We start from the raw sequence: 21,369 nt of genomic DNA on the forward strand, positions 1-21,369 counted from the left end.
ATTAAAAAAATCACACCTGGTCTATTCGAAAAAGAATTTTACAGTGTATTGCACTACTTTTGGGACAAATTATATCAGAATTATAGAAATGTTTATCGGCTCTAACTCACAACATGAATAATTCTGATGAAGTTATAACTGATTTTGCCGAAAGTTAAAATGATTTGATGTATGCTGTCGTGTAACATACCCAGCTGAAACATTTTTTTTGAAGAAAATATATCGTTAATGCCTTGAAGTATAGTAAACAACAGATTTGATTTTATTCTGAGGATTTTATAACAGTCCGCGGAAAAATGAAAATAAAAGTAAGAAGCACTACTTTTATTTTTATTCTGAAATCAGGAAAGGTGCAGTCTGCGGATCTCGTTAAACATAATAAAAAAAAGTTGGGCCTAAAGAATGCATGTGAAAAGTTCAGCAATTTTGACTGAAAATTATTATTTCATGAAATCCTGTCTTACCAATTGTCTTTATTAATCTTATTTTATTGATGCTGAAATTTGAGAATCACTTGCCTATTTTGCTATCTATTTTAAAGGATGGTCTATCAAACCTGTTTAGTAGAGCTGGTAACGTATTACATGCTAAGATGATGGTATCTAAACGAACTGACTTAAAGAGCACCTTTGGGTAAGTTTATATGAATAGTGTTTTGAAAGCAAAGGACAAGGTATTATAAGCATCTGGTTGGTTATTATCTTAAATATTTTTAGTATTCAATCATATCTAATATCTAATAATATTTAGTATGAATAACTATTGATTTTGATTTTTAACCTTATGTTACATGATATAAAAAACAAAATTAAATACAGGTGAGCGACACCAGCTCTCGAGAGCGTCTAGTTTAAGTATGCACTGCTTCACGAAATGTGTATTGAATAATAACCAAAAAAATATATCTTCCTTGTATTTATTTATCTAATGTTTCTTTATTATATTTTTAATACTCCCACTTTTACGTGGAGTGTTATAATAACACTAGTTCTGTAACTGAATGTAGATTTATTTGAAAGGGTAGGCTTTCTAGTTTGAATTTCTGTAAAATGTTGGATTGATTTAAATGTAATCTGGCGTCAGAACATAGAATATATTGCCTCAATTCTATCCTTTATTCTTTCCCGGAAGAAGACAGACTGACCCTGTTGTCAATCAAAACAAAATTTTGCAACGGAATGCTGGTCATGAGGCACTGAGATTGTACTTGGAAGCTTCAAAACAATGCCTAACATGAACCAGAAGTCCCAAAAGTGGCTATCAAAATTATTAATTAAACAGGACCCCATTTATTTACTATGATTTTCAATGCATTTCATATGACATATGTATTGATTCATATAAATGTTAGTTTGTATCTGTGAACATGGTTAAATGGTGGTTTATATATAAACATATATTAAGAGTTCTGCCCAGCTTTTGTGATTCACTGTTGCAGAATTAAACATCATGGCTAATATTTTCAATAGTGTAAAAAACATGCATTGGTTTACAGCATCCTTAACAGTGGTTAATAATAATATACAACCAATGATGTACATTAGGTGTAGTTCTAGCTTCTATTATTGCAACCACATACATTATAGAAATTTACACACAATTTTAAAACTTTTTTGAAAGGTTTGTGACCATGTCTAATTTGGCTGAAGCAGAAGATGCTATACGTCAGTTGAATAAATTTGAATTGAGAGAACATACCCTAAAAGTTGCTATTGCTATGTCAGATGAGGACAGACAAAGGAGAAGGAATGAAAAACAGGTATTTATGCAAAAAAAAGTCCTGCTAAAAGTTACTGAAGTAGCTCTTACAACACAGATTTTTTTGTAACTGATATGAAAGAATATGCTTTTACCTGTAATATTCAATAGAGAAAAACAACCTGATTTTTTAAAAACTTTTACCGTTCTTGAGTTATGTCCCTTTATAATGTTACATGCAAGAGGGGGCATCATTCCATATTTATTTTATTCATCAGTTTATCAAACAAAAGATTTGTTTCAATAACAACATGTAAAATTTATCACTATATACCCACTTATAACTTTTGAAATATTTTACAGTACTCTTAGTCAATTTGCCACTCGTATGTAAACTGCCAGGAAATTAGAATTTGCCATGGAAAATTGGGTATCTGTACAAACATGAAAATATTGCCTGATTATAAAGATGCAACTGACAGGATAACAGTCCTGAGGAATGCATGTTTAGCCTCACTTATACAGTAGGTGGTGAAATCATATTAATCAGTCTTTATTTCTCCTTATTGCCAGGTGCTACAAAGTGACAGAGAGGTCATGTGCGGCAAGGAAAATGTCACTAGACTTGTGTTATGTTTTATTGTATTAATTAAAGTTTGAAAGAAATAGATAATAATATAAGTTAATGTATTATATTTTAATCAGGACCAAGAAGAATTTCTTAATTCCTTGCCTTCAAGTAGAATGGGTGGTCAATCCAGGTCCAAAGGTTCAGACAGTGACAGTGATAAAGGCTCAGTAAAGGTAAAAACAAAAAGGAAAGCCTTACAATACATTTTTAGAAAAACATGTGTTTTATACGACCACAAATTTTTTTTTGGGTTGGTATAATGCTATGATGTTGTTGTCAAAAGACACATTTGGTTTCCTGACAATAAGCAGGAGTTCAAATAAGCGGTTGTCTGAGGTCAGGGACCTTCCACTTTTGCAACTGGACCTTCGATTTGAAGGAAATTAAAAATTAACTTTGCCAACCTTTTTAACCAAATTTTTTTTCATCTTTATTATTCATGACAGCGATATTCATTTTGTTCAACCTCTAGAATTATACTGATTAAAATGGTATCTGACTGACAAAAACAACATTGAAAAACAATTGATGCCATAAAACCAGAAATGTGGTCATATCAGGCTGTGCTCGGGGAAGCATTTTATTGTAATTTCACCCAACTGAATGCAAGCAGTTGTATTTTTCCCGTAATTATATATTATATGGCATCCTAACGGAGAAAAGGTTTTGCATATTGCTAAATTAGACTTTTACCTTGTATGCATGAACACTTTTTGTCAGATTTCCAGCTTTCAAGACTTCTGTCAGTTATGTAAACATACTGAAATGATACATCAGTAGTTTTCATAATCCCCTGAAAAGGTTTCTAAGCTGATCAAGATTACTAATGCACTTCTGTGAGTTTAGTTATTTGTTTGTGACCTGTCATAATCCTTTTATTTCAAAATTGTAGATTGCTAAGCCTTTTTTTCAAATCGAATTTCCTGTTTCATATACATATCTCAGTAGTAATTTGTGATTTCTGTGTGAATCTTTTATAAATTTAAATCATACCAATGTATGCTTCGTATAGAACATATCATAGAAACACTTTAACAGACGATACTGATTCTGACCCAATTCTGGATGACCGTAAATTGAATTGCAATCATCAGCTTTACCCCAGTGACTTCTTCTGAAATAAAAAAAATTAAAAATAAATTGCATTAAGTACAACATTCTATAGATATCCTTGAATATTCCAAGAAATTTATCAATGAAATATTTACTCAGATATTCAAGTTGCAAAATTACCAACAAAATGCACATGTTAATCTAGTAACTTTTCTAGGAGTATCAACGGTTTCATTGTTGTAGTAATATTTTAAGATTAAAGTTCCCACTGTAAGCATTTTTATTAATTTCATGATCAGAGTCCTTCAATTAAGACCAAAAATAACCACTGTCAAAAAAGTATGTGGATATATAAGCATAATCATAAGTAAAGAGAACACACCTATTAATTGTATTGTTTTATCTTATTTCAGTCTGGAAGAAGAATTGTCTTAACCAATGGACAGCTTGGGTAAATATTTTTCACTGAAATTTTATTCAAAACATTCATAAGGTACAGCTGGTATTACTCTTGAAGGACAAATACAAAAATATTTATCCGATTTTTATTTTAATAAAATGATAGACAGATATTTATTTAAGGGCTTTTCCAGAATTAATTGTATGATGCTAGGGGGAGGAGGGCACTTTTATTAAAATTTGATTGGTGGGGTTATTTAAGAAAGATTGCTTGAACATTTTAATGAAATATCTAATTTAGACTGTATGCATGGTGGGGTCAAATAAAAAGTGCCTTCCTTCCCCCCATACATTTATTTTTGGAAAAGTCCTAAGAGGAGAAGATATATGTAGAATAGACATATTTACACTTGTATGCAAATTTGTCTGCCATTACATAAAATCATATAAGTTCCCATAAACTTTGACATCACACTTTTAAAAATTTGACGTCACAATTAAAAAGTGATAGTTGCTTGACGTCGGAAGGTTATGGACTCATAATTTTTTAACTGCCGAATGGAAACCACTGTTAAGTGAAAGTTTTCAATGTTGGAGCTACAAATGTTCACTCTTATAGCAAACTATTTGTTGAACAAATATGTCAGAGCTAGCCAAAATATTCTGAAATTGAGATATTCTTTCAAATATCCAAATAGGATACTAAAAAAATTAGCAATTAAAAACCATATTTCAAAAGAAACAAAACAAATATTACTAATTTCCATTTAGTTATAATCCAAATATAATTTGATTTTTTTAATATAATCCAAATCTATTTTTTTTTTTTTTTTTTTTTCAGAGGTCACAAACAGATGAATAACCAAGGTATAAGAAATTATGGCAGACAAGGACTTCTTGGCAGTTATTTAGGGACACACATAAAATGTGGTGAGAACAGGGGTTAATGCTGAACTCATAGCATTTAACTTCTGACTGGATATTCTTATATATTTATATTCTATTTATATTATATCTTATATATTTATATTCTATTTATATTCTATTTATATTATATCTTATATATTTATATTCTATTTATATTATATTCTATTTATATTATATCCCTACCAACAAAGTGATAGGGGACTTAAGTTTTGCACTCTGTCCTTCCGTCTGTCAGTCCATCTGTCAATTTAGCAAATCAGTTTTCCAGACTTTTTTTCTTCATGCTTGAAGATAATGACTCGATATTCGTAATTTAGTTTACAACTTGACTAGTTATGAAGCAAGATAGAATTTTATTTTAATACAAAGAAATTTAACCTGTCGGGGACTATGTATTGCCATGCAACACACACAGAATGCTTGTTAGTCACCTACCATTGTAGTTGAAGTGGACTTTAGGTTTGCACTCTGTCCATCTGTCTGTCAGTCCAGCAAATCAGTATTCCAGACTTTTTTTCCTCATGCTTGAGGATATTGATATTTGGTGTGTTGTTTTATCATGACAAATTACATGTCAGGTTTGATTTTCAAAATTTTAGCTGTTCTCCTTGTTCAGTTAAAGCCCTTTCCCTAGAATTAAATTTTTGATGAAAATACTTTTTAATTACTAGATTTCTGTTCAAAGGGAAATAACCAATTTTTTAACTTTCTCTAGAATTAAATTTTTAATGAAATAATTACTAGATTTCTGTTCAAACTCATTTTTTAGTAGATTTGTAAAATACATTGTATTAAGATAAATAACATTTTGAATAATATCCTTTTTGTTAGTATATTTAAATATTTGAGAACAACAGTTTAAGGTTGCAATAGAAAATATCTAAATTTTATATATGACATATGAAAAAAAGGGATTTTCGATAATTGCTGAAAAGAAAATGGTTTAGTTAAAACATCAAAGCTGTGATTAAATACATATTTGAAATAATACACATCTATAACCTATTTGAAATAATACACATCTACAGTTGCAAACTTCCCAGAGTTGCTATCCAGCACTTTGATTTTTGGAAATTATCTGTATTTATCATGTTTATAGTGATAAATAAGTAGGAGTTATATTCCAGGTGGACGAGTGACCCCAAACCCATCATATATGCCTGTTCAACATGGACCATCACAACTCAGTCAAAGATTTAACCAGTTTGATAGAAATGGATTGATGGAGTATGATGGACAGTCTGATTGTGGATCCTATGCTGGTGCAAGAGGACGAGGCCGTGGCGCAAGTCCTCACAATTTTAGGAACAAGAACTCCAGTGGTTATGGGCGTGGGATGCCACAAGGGGACAGAGGATATGGATATGGGGGAAATCCAGGCTATGGGAATCCCTTTGGTGATGGGTATGGGCGTGGCAGCAGGCAACCGAGATACTATAATGATGGAAATTACATGGATTACAGAGGTTTTGGGCGTGGCCAACCTTACCAAGGTGGAGATTATAACAATGGATATGAAGGTTATGGAGGAGGTTATCATGAAGATCATAGCTATAACAATAACAATTATGGATACACATACGAGGATAACTATCATCATAATACACCCAATTATGGAGTTCACAGAAAGGGTAATATGGATTATGGTAAAAGACAAAATATGCATTCAAGCATGGAATCTTTAGCAGGTAAGCATAACTACAGGTAAATTTTGTTGTACTTGAATTCATTTATTTTCATGGATACCAAATTTTGTTGATTGAAGTAAAATTGTATTCGCGTTGGTAGTTGGTTTTATGGTTTTTCCAAAGTCTGTCCATATGTCAATAGAAATGTGTTCTACGTTAAACATTTAAATTCATGTTTTACCTATACCAACAAAATCAAGGAATAATAATGAATCCACAGTAATTTGTCTCTAAATAGTTAATTTTGAGTTGATTCAGCACTGACAGACCAAATGTTTTAAGAATTTAAAAAAATAAATGTATGGGAGGGTTGGAAGGCACTTTTTATTTGACTCCACCATGCATAATTTTTTTAATTAGACATTTCCATTAAATGTTCAAACAATATTACCACCACCCATCCAATTTTGATAACAGTGCCCTCTATCTCCCTCCATACAATTAATTCTGGAAAAGCCATTAGATAGATGTATTGAGACAAAATATGTTGTGTAAAACTGAATGTTGGACAAAGTTATCATTGCATGGTAAGGATAACAACTGCATTAAAACACCAGATGACATAGGTTAATGGTACCTTCAAAGGGCATTCATTTATAGTTCATTTCTCAGTTGAAAAGAGACTTCTAGCAAAAATTTTAACCCTCACAACTAAAACAGTTGCAGATCTCTTCAAATTTGAATTTAAGTTTCAATGCCATGTATGAGTTTGACTGAATTAGAAGAATATGAACCTTTTTTTTATAGAGAGCAGTGTTCTCCCCAGGCCGTTTTATCTTCCTCCCGTGATGCTATAATAATTTCCGCAACGCTATAAGTATTTTTAGGATGTTATTTTTCTTGTTTCTATATCGCTAATCCATGTCCTAAATTTTGAACTTTCATCTAATTACCGCTTATGATCATAAAAAATATATCACCTTTAATTGTAATTCCTTCAAGTCGGACAATAGAGGCTATTTAAAGTGATTGAATAGGTGTTAATTGCCCTATGGGGGATAACTGTTTGGATACGAATACCCCAAACTGACACTTCTGACATTATTAATACCACGTGGTCTGCAATCAAAAATTTCGACAAGGAGAAAATGTAATCAGAAAAGCTGAAAAAAATAGAAATATATGTTTGCAGAATGGAAATTCAAAGAAATAAACAATTTTTTCTCTTTTCAAAAGAGGTTTGGTCGTATCTTTTTATGGCTTTCAAAAATTTACTGTCTTTCTCTTCCTGTACTTCTTGTAAATCGAGAGCGAAAATTTTGATTTTGAGCTAAAAAAAGGTTTGTACTTTCTTTAGAAAGTGGTCAAAATAGACTTTAGTTTATGTTTCATCCATTTGATGCATTTATAAAAACTTCATATTCATTCCCAATCTCTTGTCAAACATTGTTTATTTTCGTATTTTTCATTTTTCATTTTTCGGCGGCCATTGAATATTTTAGTGTAAACTACTAATCGGGACTGGACCAGATATGACAAAAATCCACATTTTAAGATAATAACTACAGATGCACAAATGGAACAGTAGACAGAAAAAATAATACCTAAAGAGAAAACTACGCATTAACAGACTATTTTGTTAGATAACTTTGTTAATTATATATCATTTTGAGTACCATGAACCAATATATTTCATAGACATGATAAAGAAAAGTTTTTGAATTTAAATTTTATTGCTATATAATACTTTCTCTTCTCTTTTTTTCTTTTGATAAGAACCAGTTTTTCCCTAGATGTTTAGTATAATTGTATCTATACAGGTTGCACTATAATAACACATTAGTTTAAACAGTATTTATTAATGAAAAATTGCAAGATAAATATTACAATGTTACATAAAGTTCAAATATGGGATTCGGAAACAAGTTTGGAAAAACTTTTATTAATCCGTCTCTCTCTAAAAATGGTTATAGTGTAATTGTATTCTCAGTAAAGAATTCAACAATATAAACACACAGAATAGGATGGAATAGAATATTTTATTCACCAAATGAGGGCCTAACATATAATACACTTTGTAGTAAACAATAACATATGTAACGTAAAGGAAATAGAGCATCGCCACGACGCGATAAATGACATTGAAAAAAATACAGTTTATTTTTCATTTAACCAAATGTGATGCTATCCAAAATTTCTGGGGAGAACACTGGAGGGGACTTGTAAAAAATACTTCTTGCTGCAGAAATAGCATCTTCATTTTTCATCAGATCTTCTTCAGACTTTTTCAAAGTTTTCCACAGACCAAAACCTCTTGACTAGTTCGATAATCACAAAATAATATCCCATATGATTAACACAAGGTTATATGCCTTCTTCTGGAATAAATAATGAATAGATATAGTTTTGCCTCAACCATGCCATGATAAATCGATCAGTTGTCAAATCTGAAATTTTATCTTACAAAAAAGATCAATGAAGATGGACTGATTCCTGATACTATAGCATTCTAACTGAACTGTAACTGAAATGTGATGTATTCTAATATGAAATTCTTCTTTTTCTTTGGAAACAAAGCTATGTTCCTATTCCATTAAAACATGGGGCTGCATTTGATAGATGTCACAATTGAAATTGTTAGTTGTGTTTTGAACAAAGTCATAAATTAAATCAAATCATTCTGAAAGTAAGTTCACATGTATCTGTTCATTTTAATGCCCCTGCATACATCCCAAAGTTGGTTTCCGTTCTCTAACTTTAGTTTGCCATAACCAAATGTTATGAAAGTTGTACACAATGCTTATAACCATAAAACACAGATCCAGTTTGAATTTTGGTGGCATCACTTTAATCATTCTAAAGGTATGAACCTTTACAAAAAGAAAATTTTTTCGTTTCCTTTCTCTAACTTTATGAACTTAAGCTTGCCTCCATCAAATGTTATGAAACTTATACACGATACTAATTACCACAAAACTCTGATTAATTACAAATTTTGGTAGCGTCACTTTAAACCGTTCTTCAGTTGTGTCCATTTATAATTTTATATGATAAGCAAGTGGGGGCATCATCTGCCTATTATAGTTCTGCCATCAAAGTACAAAAGTTATGAATTTTCCTTTAAAAATCAAAATAATTTTATCATGCCATGCTCTATGCTAATTTTAACAGGGGTTGGCAATAAATTTGTTAACATTTTACACCTCGCTTAACTTCGGTATAAAGATATTGACAAATATTATGTTTACCCATGTTAAAATGAGTGTAGAGCACGGTGTGAAAGAATTATTACACTAAATATACATACATTCAGAGATTATCTAATGATGCTTGTTTTTAACTCAACGTAAAAGCATCAGTGTCAAGTCTTCTCCTTTCTTGTAGTACAAATGTATGAATAATGATATACAAGAATTTTTAAAGAGAAAAACAGTTCATTTGTAGTGTTTTGTTTCTATTTTAGGTCCAAGAAAAGATGTCAAAAGAGCTATAAAAGTGGACCCAAGACCATGTAATGTGTGCTCTACAACAGGTACATGTAGATTTTATTCATTTAGAAGAAATATTTCCAATGAAATAAGAAAATGAAGTTTACAGTACAATGCAGAACACTCTTTTAATCCCTATACTTTACATTTGGTAGACCATTATTTCGTGCACTTGTACATGATCTGTCTGTAGTTTGTAGACAAAATGGCAAACATGATTGATAGCAATAACTTCAGTGTAACATCTAAAATGTAAGTTCCAGGTGAAATGTATCCAAATATATATTGTGGCATACTATTTTAATGTCTGTCATTAAGGATGATTAATGCAATAAATTAACCAGCATTCTGAATTGAATGATAGTAAAATTTTCTTAGAAAATCCAATGTATATGACTTAAGGATGTACACCTCTAAGGAGCCAAAAATTTCTAGAATTAAACTTTTTTTCTTAACCTGATTTTTGGGTTTATAAGACTGTAACAAAATAATTGGGGAAGAAAATCATATGGTGGTGCACTTCTTTTTTTTGCTACGGCCCTTTGAAAATACCCAATTTTAATGATTTTCCATTTTTCATTGATTTTTACCTATTTTTGGGCTATTATCTTGAAAAAAAATCAGTTTCACAATTAAATTTTTTTTCATACTTTCTATAAAGATGAAGTGGACCAATCTGAATAAATTTTACTGAAAAAAAATTATAGGTAGGTGGTAATATAAAAGTTTTATCATATTTTGACACTTTTTTGTGTAAAATTTACTATGCTGTCAATTTTGTATTTTTGTGATTTTTCTCTGACAGTTTTAAGAACAAAATGCATATTATTTCAACTTTTTTTGTTATAAATGATTGAAAAAAAAAATATCTAATAAATTTGAGAAGACAAAAATGATATGGGATGTACATGGTTCTTGTAAAATAATTTTTTGTACCCCTCACCCATTTTCTCAAAATTTTTGCTAAAAATACAGGCTTGATTGGTCGTAAAATTTGAAAACTGGATTACTCAAAAACCATTCATTGTAAATACACAATTTTTTCACAGAGTTATGTTTGATTATAATATTTTAAAAATTCATTGATATTTTCCACTTGTTTCACATGTTTTGGAAATAATTCAAGAACGAGATTTCAACGAGACTGAAAAGTCAGAAGAATACATCCTTAAAAGGGTAAAGCTGCTATCGTTTATGAAGTTGTCAAAGATATGTAAACAAGAAATTCATTATAATACAATACACAGTGACCAGAACCTACACATTTATTGAATTTGTTAAAAACATCAGCTGTGCACGCACAAGAATATTGGTTAGTTAATCCATTGATTTAAAGTTGTAGCCACATCATTTGCAGCTATTCAAAAGGTCCATATTGTTCTGATACATGTAGGAATTTTGGTAAACATTGTAATAGAATTATGTGTGTAACATACAGGTGTTTCCCAGTGCAGTAGATGTAAGACTCCATACTGTAGTGTAAAATGTCAGAAGTCTGACTGGGAAAGACATAAACAGTTTTGTCAAGACCTAAGGTATATTTTAGTTAATATATATTATGAAATACTACAGTGCTAGCGCTCTTCATTTACGAAAATGTTGAGGAAAGTTTTCAAATCAATTTCGTCACTTAAATTTGAAAAAGTGAAAAAAATATTTTCTCATGAAAATTCTAATCTATCTATACCTGTCCATGTTTTTAACAAGTTTATGACCCTCATCTAATTAACGTTTACAACAGGTGTTACAATTTGTGATTTGAGGTAATCTGCTTATCACCATTGGATGGGTCAGTTATCTATTAATTGATTAACCTCATCCATTATTGACCATCATTATTATTTTTCTCAGTAAAATTGGTCAGACGGCATTTTGATTTCAATATTGCTCAAACGACCACAATTTGCAGTTTGTTTATCATAGTTTTGTCATTAAAAGAAAATGTTTTCTCCCAGGGACTGTTGGCTTTAACATATCAATATATCTCAAACGATTACAATTTTTAAATTGTTTGTCGTAATTTCGTCAATCAAATTTTTGCATATTTCATATAACTTTTCATCAAAAACTTTCAACAATTTTGATTAAAGAGAAAGAACTTTATTAAAAACATCTGAATCTGAATATGGTTTCCTATGATTACATATTATTCCTTTGTTCTGTTTTTACAATTGAATGAGACCCTTCATATTTTCAGGAAACAGAATGAATTTGCTACAAAATTTGAGAACCAGTTCGAAATTGATGTTGGAGAAGAAATTGTAGAGGTATCATTATTTCTATCATCTCTTACATTGTCATCAGTAATTTGAATCATTAAATTTTCAGATTCTATCGATTGACAAATCACCACTTTCATTCAGTCAATGATATTTGATATGCTGTTGCATAAGCAATACAATCAATTGTACTGAATTGCATAATTTGTTCATTTGACAAACTTTCTACTGATCAAAACCATTTATTGATAATTTACATGGCCTGGTTTATTGCAAAGGAAAAAAATGACCTTGAGATATGCTAATATAAAATTTTACACTTGTTATTTTTTTTACTGAAAAACCTGCAAAGAGCCCACTTCTACTGTAAATTCAGAAATTATTGGGTTCATTTATTATAGTGGTTTATGAAAAATGAGCATTCAGATATATAAAGCGAGTTTTCATTATTGTGATGCTCAACCAGTCCCATTACTCACTAGCATTAAACCTTGCAATAATTTTAGAAATTTATTGTATATTGGGGTCAAATGATGGTGTTATTCACTGAAAAATATGCAAGCAGCGTTTAAAGGATGTTAAATGCACAGAAGTACACTTTTATGACAACACTTAAAAATTATTATTGTTGATGACATGGTTTATCATATACAATGATATACAGGTTCATTTTAAATATTTGTAATAGAAACCAGTCTATTTATAGATCACCACCCTGTGTTATTCATCATTCAGGAAATGACAGTGCACTTCAATATTCATAATCATTTTTAACCTCAGACATGTAAAGTTTTTTGGACATTCACCAATGTGCATGTGGATTCCAGCTTTTCTTACTTCATGAATTTCTTTTACTTCCATTAAGGTACAAGACCCAATTAAAGTTGGTTAAATTACATAACGTTTCTGGAAAGTAGGCTATACAAATAACCAAAATCCACAGTAGTACATTACATTTCCCTGAGGGTTATTTAACCCCTGAGTCACTTGCATAGATTTTTGTTTCCAGGAAATTACTGTATTTCCATTCATTTTGTATGACATAAAATTATATATTCCATTACAGCAAATGAAGACAAAAGTAGAACAAAGTACAGGTGGCAAGGTAGACTACAAGACAAGAACCGATTCACAGAAGTCGACAATCAAACAACATGGAGAGAAAAGTCCTAAATCTTCAGATGGTTATTACAGAAATATAATTATTTTTATTAACTTGGACTCGATTAATATTATGCATGCATTTGTTTGATAAGATACATGTATACAGTCTGCCAAAAGTTAAGCGCCACCTATTTTTATTGCATCAAAATTTTTTCATTTAAAAAATCAGTTTAATCCTAAAAAAAAAAAAAAAAATTGTAACAATTTTGCTAACATATACCATAAACAAACCATCAACTTAAGTTTTGTCTCTTATGCAGGTTCTATGCATTTGAATTTTGTGTTCATAGAAATAGTGAAAATTACACAATTTAGTTTCACTGATTTTTTTTTTTAACAACAATTAATCACCCAATATCATAAAAGTCTCTACAAATATTCTTTGGCATGTTTGGCAAATTTAATGTCAATATTTGAGTCAATAGGATGTGTAACCACCTCTCTTACGCTACAGTTCAATATCACAGCATTTAATACTCTGTACAAGCCTTCTGAACTTATCTGAGCAAATATAAACATATCTGGGTGTTGTCTTTTGTGACACACAATAAAAAATAAAGCTAAAGAATTCATCTATTTTCAGTGTTAAGAATTATTGCATATTTTGAATGCAACTTCTCAAGGACTGTTTTGCGTAAAGCACTCATTATTATTAGGATAGATTGCCATCATGTGTAGTTGATCATTTCATACTGTCATTTTGATCAAAATATTTTCTTGGAGTTGTTTGACTTGAGCCATCTATTGGCTATTGTACCACAATGTTATTTCTTAATTACAGCACAGGGGGGATTGGCTTTCAAGTAGCAATCTTGTTTTCAAAATACTGCATAAATCACTTTTATAAAAATTAAGTTAAACCACAATTTTATGATTATTGCCATGACAAAAAGCCAAGAGTTATGCATAGAAGTCCGGAGAGAGATATTAGATCATAGAGTCTTTCTTTCTTGTCAGACATATCTTGTGTATTATTTAACAGCATGTATATTTATACAGGTGGAAAGCAGACGACGTCAAAGTCCCCGCAGAAGCAGGAATCAAAAATGAGCCCAAGAACAGAAGAACCAAGAAGTCCAGTTTTAAAAAAAAGTAGTCTGAAAAAGAGTCCATCAAAGTCAGAAGCTCCAAAGCAGGATATTGACTACTGCACCCTACCACTGAATTCAGAAATAGAGGCAAGAGTTATAAACATTTACGGCATTAATTTCTCCCCGCCATGCTCATCCTATTTAAAACATTACTATACTAAAATCCTTTGTATAATAAATAAAACAAAACTCAAGGTAAAGGTTTAGTTGCTCGCAGTATCTTTTCTTTTCTAGTAAGCAATGTTTAATAACATTATAAACCAACATATTATAAGTACACACACAATTGTCCAATACAATTTAATTGAAGTATGATTAGAGACCAAGAATTTAAGTGATTGTATTCTAAATCCTTCCATGCAATAGCAGGAGAGAACGTCACGACCTACAGGAAGTAGTCAATATATATCAAAAGATATTTTGATTTGAGGTTCTTGATCCGAAAAATTAGGTCAAGGTCATATTTTAAATTTTGATTTTGGCTTATTTTCAATTCTTTTCAAAATCCGTATAAGATATTGACAACATATTTTTACTAAATTGTAAGTTGCGACATGTTGTAACACATGATTTTTGGTTGAAAGGGTAGGCTAACATTAAACTGGAGTTTTCTCCTCTCTTATAATAAAATTTTAAAATTAACAATTTATCTCCCTTTAATATTTAGAAAAAAATGTTTAGAAACCATATATTTTTGGAATCAGTGTACCAAAAGCTATTATTTGACCCTGGATATGATATTTCAAACTGAATTTTCATAGTTCTATATCATAATTGATCTGTATGGTTCAAAGACCTTCAGTTGTTCTCTGAACAATTGGTTTTTAATTGATTATTGATTTTCTTCTTTATTACTGAACATATAGCGATAAAACTTTGTGAATTTGTATTTGATATCACTAGAAGACACCCGCGAAATCGCCGGCATATACAGCTTGTGAACTGTTGTAGGATGATTTTTTGTAAAAGATATTATGTATGAAGAATAACATAAAAGGTATCAAAAGCCCTCTCCCTTTTCCAAAGTCCGATATTTGTTTCCTTTCTGTTAAGGTAGCACAATACAAAGATTTTTTTACTTCCAATCACTAACCTTTAAAATGCTGTAACTTTCTTATGTATGCATAGAAAATAATAAAAGAGGTATATATAGATAGATAAAAGATTACTCTTTTAAATGGTGGCAATATTTTTATTATGCAATCATTATGTAATCAATTATTATGTAATTAGTGGCAAAATCTGGGTACGTTCACTTGAATGAATTTAGCTCTATCATCTCTTTAACTATACAGAAAATTTTAACGGAATCTTAATCAACACATCATGGGCTTCAAAAGGGTGTCTCAGATTGTCTCTATGGTGTTCCATTCTCTCATAAATCTCTAATTAGTGTAAACATCCTAACCACATAAAAGAAGACAATGTTCAATTAGGTGTAAAATTTGTTCTATTCATTCTATCTGAAATCTGAGACACCCTTTTGTAGATAATGGCCATAGGAATAACATATAATAAACTAGGGATACCTATGCAGAAGCTAATTTCATTTGAAAGTGGAAATTTGGTGAAAAATATTTTAGACACAGTTAACATTATAATTGGTTACATAATTGTTGCATAATACTAACATTGCATTTATTTGAAAGAGTGATCTGTTAGCTATCCAAAACTACCACTTTTATAAATTTTCAAGCATTATTAAGAAAGTTACAGCATTTTAAAACTTGGGAGTTGGAGTTATAAAATCTTTGTATTGTGCTACCTTAAATTCAATTATATTCGTGTTTCTGGCCTACGACCACAATTATTCTTTTCCTTTGCTACACTGCTTCTTTTGGTAAAAGTCAAATCAAATTAAAAATTTGCACCGTTTCAAACATGAAATAAATGTAACTGCTTATATATAGACCATTATTAGTCTAAAAAATATGCTTCTATGACAATTCATCAGTGATTTTTTTTTTTGAGAGAGCCTTATTAACACGCCAATGGTAGTATTTGAATCATGTATATACATAAATGACTAATACCGACTAAGGCTAATTTGAGGGGTTGTCGGAGGGGTCCTGATCCCGATATCCCGAGATGCAGAATTTAAAGAAATTCATATCCCGAAATTGAAAAATATATTCTCGGATCCCGTAAGGATCAATCCCAAATCACGCTTAAAAACACCCGATCCCGACACCCCGAAAAAGGTCCTGTCTCCTTTAATCTTTACCTAACTTTCATTTTTGCCAAATCACTATTTTCCCTTTTAACAATAAATTTTCATGCCCCAATTATGGGCATTGTGTTTTCTAGTCTGTGCATCCGTGCGTTTGTTTGTTTTGTTGTCCGTCCGTCCGTCTCGTCTGCCTGTCCCACTTCATTTAAAAAATTTTGGTCGAGGTAGTTTTAGATGAAGTTGAGCATGTTTTACTTATTTTAATATATATGCAAGTGGTATGACCCCTTAAATAGTAAACATTTCAAAGAAAACAGTAACTTGACAGAATCAGGGACTTTCTATACTAACATAGAAATTCCCTGACAGAATATAGAGAGTCTCTATATATTAAAGTAGTATAATCGTAGTTTACATGTAGATAAACGCGAAAAATATTTGTCCCCTCTTAGTAGGTATAATAGTTGTGATTCTTGCGATCTAAACACCCTAATATGGAGAATGCTCTACGATTGGTTGTACTTGTGTCACATGTTTTACTTATTTTAATATATATGCAACTGGTATGAACCCTTAAATAGTAAACATTTTAAAAAAAGTAGACAGAATACAGAGAGTCTCTATATATTAAAGTAGTATAATCGTAGTTTACATGTAGATAAACACGAAAAATAATTGTCATCTCTTAGGGAAGTAAAATAGTTGTGGTTCTTGCGATCTAAACACCATGATATGGAGTACGCTCTGATTGGCTTATCTATTTTTCATTTTTGTTATCTATCATACGATTGGTTGTATTTGTCCATGTTTCAAACCGGAAGTCTTATCTATGACTAAAAGTCAGTCTGATGACGGAATCATATCCGGACTCCTTTTTAGCTCACCTGGCCGAAAGGCCAAGTGAGCTTTTCTCATCACTTGGCGTCCGGCGTCCGTCGTCGTCGTCGTCCTGCGTTAACTTTTACAAAAATCTTCTCCTCTGAAACTACTGGGCCAAATTTAACCAAACTTGGCCACAATCATCATTGGGGTATCTAGTTTAAAAAATGTGTCCGGTGACCCGGCCAACTAACCAAGATGGCCGCCATGGCTAAAAATAGAACATAGGGGTAAAATGCAGTTTTTGGCTTATAACTCAAAAACCAAAGCATTTAGAGCAAATCTGACATGGGGGTAATATTGTTCATCAGGTCAAGATCTATCTGCCCTGAAATTTTCAGATGAATCGGACATTTCGTTGTTGGGTTGCTGCCCCTGAAATGGTAATTTTAAGGAAATTTTGCTGTTTTTGGTTATTATCTTGAATATTATTATAGATAAAGATAAACTGTAAACAGCAATAATGTTCAGCAAAGTAAGATCTACAAATAAGTCAACATGACCAAAATGGTCAGTTGACCACTTTAGGAGTTATTGCCCTTTATAGTCAATTTTTAACCATTTTTCGTAAATCTTAGTAATCTTTTAGAAAAATCTTCTCCTCTGAAACTACTGGGCCAAATTTAACCAAACTTGGCCATAATCATCATTGGGGTATCTAGTTTAAAAAATGTGTCCGGTGACCCGCCCAACCAACCAAGATGGCCGCCATGGCTAAAAATAGAACATGGGGGTAAAATGCAGTTTTTGGCTTATAACTCAAAAACCAAAGCATTTAGAGCAAATCTGACACTAGTAAAATTGTTCATCAGGTCAAGATCTATCTGCCCTGAAATTTTCAGATGAATCGGACATTCCGTTGTTGGGTTGCTGCCCCTGAAATGGTAGTTTTAAAGAAATTTTGCTGTTTTTATACGACCGCAAAATTTGAAAAATTTTTCGTCGTATATTGCTATCACATTGGCGTCTGCGTCGTCGTCGTCGTCCGGCGTCCGAATACTTTTAGTTTTCGCACTCTAACTTTAGTAAAAGTAAATGGAAATCTATGAAATTTTAACACAAGGTTTATGACCACAAAAGGAAGGTTGGTATTGATTTTGGGAGTTTTGGTCCCAACATTTTAGGAATTAGGGGCCAAAAAGGGCCCAAATAAGCATTTTCTTGGTTTTCGCACTATAACTTTAGTTTAAGTGAATAGAAATCTATGAAATTTTGACACAAGGTTTATGACCACAAAAGGAAGGTTGGGATTGATTTTGGGAGTTTTGGTTCCAAGAGTTTAGGAAATAAGGGCCAAAAAAGGGCCCAAATAAGCATTTTCTTGGTTTTCGCACTATAACTTTAGTATAAGTAAATAGAAATCAATGAAATTTTGACACAAGGTTTATGACCACAAAAGGAAGGTTGGGATTGATTTTGGGAGTTTTGGTTCCAAGAGTTTAGGAAATAAGGGCCAAAAAAGGGCCCAAATAAGCATTTTCTTGGTTTTCGCACTATAACTTTAGTATAAGTAAATAGAAATCAATGAAATTTTAACACAAGGTTTATGACCACAATAGGAAGGTTGGGATTGATTTTTGGAGTTGAGGTCACAACAGTTTATGAATTAGGGGCCAAAAAGGGGCCCAAATAAGCATTATTCTTGGTTTTCGCACCATAACTTTAGTATAAGTAAATAGAAATCTATGAAATTTAAACACAAGGTTTATGACCATAAAAGGAAGGTTGGGTTTGATTTTGGGAGTTTTGGTCCTAACAGTTTAAGAATAAGGGGCCCAAAGGGTCCAAAATTGAACTTTATGTGATTTCATCAAAAATTGAATAATTGGGGTTCTTTGATATGCCGAATCTAACTATGTATTTAGATTCTTAATTTTTGGTCCCGTTTTCAAATTGGTCTACATTAAGGTCCAAAGGGTCCAAAATTAAACTTATGATTTTAACAAAAATTGAATCCTTGGGGTTCTTTGATATGCTGAATTTAAAAATGTACTTAGATTTTTAATTATTGGCCTAGTTTTCAAGTTGGTCCAAATGGGGGTCCAAAATTAAACTTTGTTTGATTTCATCAAAAATTGAATAAATGGGTTCTTTGATATGCCAAATCTAACTGTGTATGTAGATTCTTAATTTTTGGTCCAGTTTTCAAATTGGTCTACATTAAGGTCCAAAGGGTCCAAAATTAAAATAAGTTTGATTTTAACAAAAATTAAATTCTTGGGCTTATTTGATATGATTTATCTAAATATGTACTTTGATTTTTGATTATGGGCCCAGTTTTCAAGTTGGTCCAAATCAGGATTCCATATCAAGTATTGTCAATAGCAAGAAATTTTCAATTGCACAGTATTGCACAATAGCAAGAAATATCTAATTGCACAATATTGTGCAATAGCAATTAATTTTCAATTGGAGTTATCTTTCTTTGTATAGAATAGTAGTTGATAATATATGTTGGAAATTTGCCAGACATGACTATGATGTCATTTTCTATTTTTATTTGCCAATAACTTTATGTAAATAACTTCATTGGAAATTTGCCAATATAAAATGTTGCTGATGAAGCTTTTTTTCCTTATCTTATCTAAAATGTTTTTAGATAATGTATGTTGGACATTTGCCAGACATGACTATGATGTCATTATCTATTTTTATTTGCCAATAACTTTATGTAAATAACTTCATTGGAAATTTGCCAATATAAAATGTTGCTGATGAAGTTTTTTTTATTGTTTTATACAATAAACAATGTATATTCACTTTTACTACCAACCAATCTTTACCATTCAGTGATATCAAGCACTTTATTTTACATTTTAATATTTTATGATGTATTTAAAAGAGTAGTTATTGTTGCAAACTCCATTAGAAATTTGAATTGATATCAGTTTTGGAAAAAGGGAAACGGGGATGTGAAAAAAAAGGGGGGGGGGGGTTTAAATTTTTCTCATTTCAGATTTCATAAATAAAAAGAAAATTTCTTCAAACATTTTTTTGAGAGGATTAATATTCAACAGCATATTGAATTGCTCAAAGGCAAAAAAAAACTTTTAAGTTCATTAGACCACATTCGTTCTGTGTCAGAAACCTATGCTGTGTCATGATCAACTATTTAATTTTAGATTTAAAAAGTTTGAAGAAGAAATCTTTAATTGATTTGTAAAATCTTGACATTTGTTTTGTGTAAAAAAAAACCATGTAATGTCAAAAATTTGATCACAATCCAAATTCAGAGCTGTATCACGCTTGAATGTTTTGTCCATACTTGCCCCAACTGTTCAGGGTTCGACCTCTGCGGTCGTATAAAGCTGCGCCCTGCGGAGCACCTGGTTGGTTATTATCTTGAATATTATTATAGATAGAGATAAACTGTAAACAGCAATAATGTTCAGCAAAGTAAGATCTACAAATAAGTCAACATGACCAAAATGGTCAGTTGACCACTTTAGGAGTTATTGCCCTTTATAGTCAATTTTTAACCATTTTTCGTAAATCTTAGTAATCTTTTAGAAAAATCTTCTCCTCTGAAACTACTGGGCCAAATTTAACCAAACTTGGCCATAATCATCATTGGGGTATCTAGTTTAAAAAATGTGTCCGGTGACCCGCCCAACCAACCAAGATGGCCGCCATGGCTAAAAATAGAACATGGGGGTAAAATGCAGTTTTTGGCTTATAACTCAAAAACCAAAGCATTTAGAGCAAATCTGACACTGTAGTAAAATTGTTCATCAGGTCAAGATCTATCTGCCCTGAAATTTTCAGATGAATCGGACATTCCGTTGTTGGGTTGCTGCCCCTGAAATGGTAGTTTTAAAGAAATTTTGCTGTTTTTATACGACCGCAAAATTTGAAAAATTTTTCGTCGTATATTGCTATCACGTTGGCGTCTGCGTCGTCGTCGTCGTCCGGCGTCCGAATACTTTTAGTTTTCGCACTCTAACTTTAGTAAAAGTAAATGGAAATCTATGAAATTTTAACACAAGGTTTATGACCACAAAAGGAAGGTTGGTATTGATTTT

The 21,369-nt window shown here is 31.3% G+C and overlaps 1 protein-coding gene across 5 annotated transcripts in view; it reads left to right on the forward strand.

The window, feature by feature from the left end:
* LOC143072430 (tudor domain-containing 6-like) overlaps positions 1–21,369 on the forward strand; it is a 77,677-nt gene that overhangs the window by 21,235 nt on the left and 35,073 nt on the right. For 3 of the 5 annotated variants that reach the window (XM_076247349.1, XM_076247350.1, XM_076247348.1), the window contains exons 4-14: positions 542–633; positions 1,621–1,759; positions 2,404–2,502; positions 3,796–3,833; positions 4,623–4,711; positions 5,836–6,396; positions 9,800–9,868; positions 11,263–11,359; positions 12,022–12,091; positions 13,110–13,227; positions 14,207–14,385. In XM_076247349.1, coding sequence (XP_076103464.1) covers positions 542–633; positions 1,621–1,759; positions 2,404–2,502; positions 3,796–3,833; positions 4,623–4,711; positions 5,836–6,396; positions 9,800–9,868; positions 11,263–11,359; positions 12,022–12,091; positions 13,110–13,227; positions 14,207–14,385 — 1,551 coding nt within the window. The remainder of the gene's footprint in view (positions 1–541; positions 634–1,620; positions 1,760–2,403; positions 2,503–3,795; positions 3,834–4,622; positions 4,712–5,835; positions 6,397–9,799; positions 9,869–11,262; positions 11,360–12,021; positions 12,092–13,109; positions 13,228–14,206; positions 14,386–21,369) is intronic. The other 2 variants (XM_076247351.1, XM_076247352.1) reach the window with 2 other exon arrangements.

The sequence above is a fragment of the Mytilus galloprovincialis genome, chromosome 4 (assembly GCF_965363235.1).
Source record: "Mytilus galloprovincialis chromosome 4, xbMytGall1.hap1.1, whole genome shotgun sequence".
Lineage (NCBI taxonomy): Eukaryota > Metazoa > Mollusca > Bivalvia > Mytilida > Mytilidae > Mytilus > Mytilus galloprovincialis.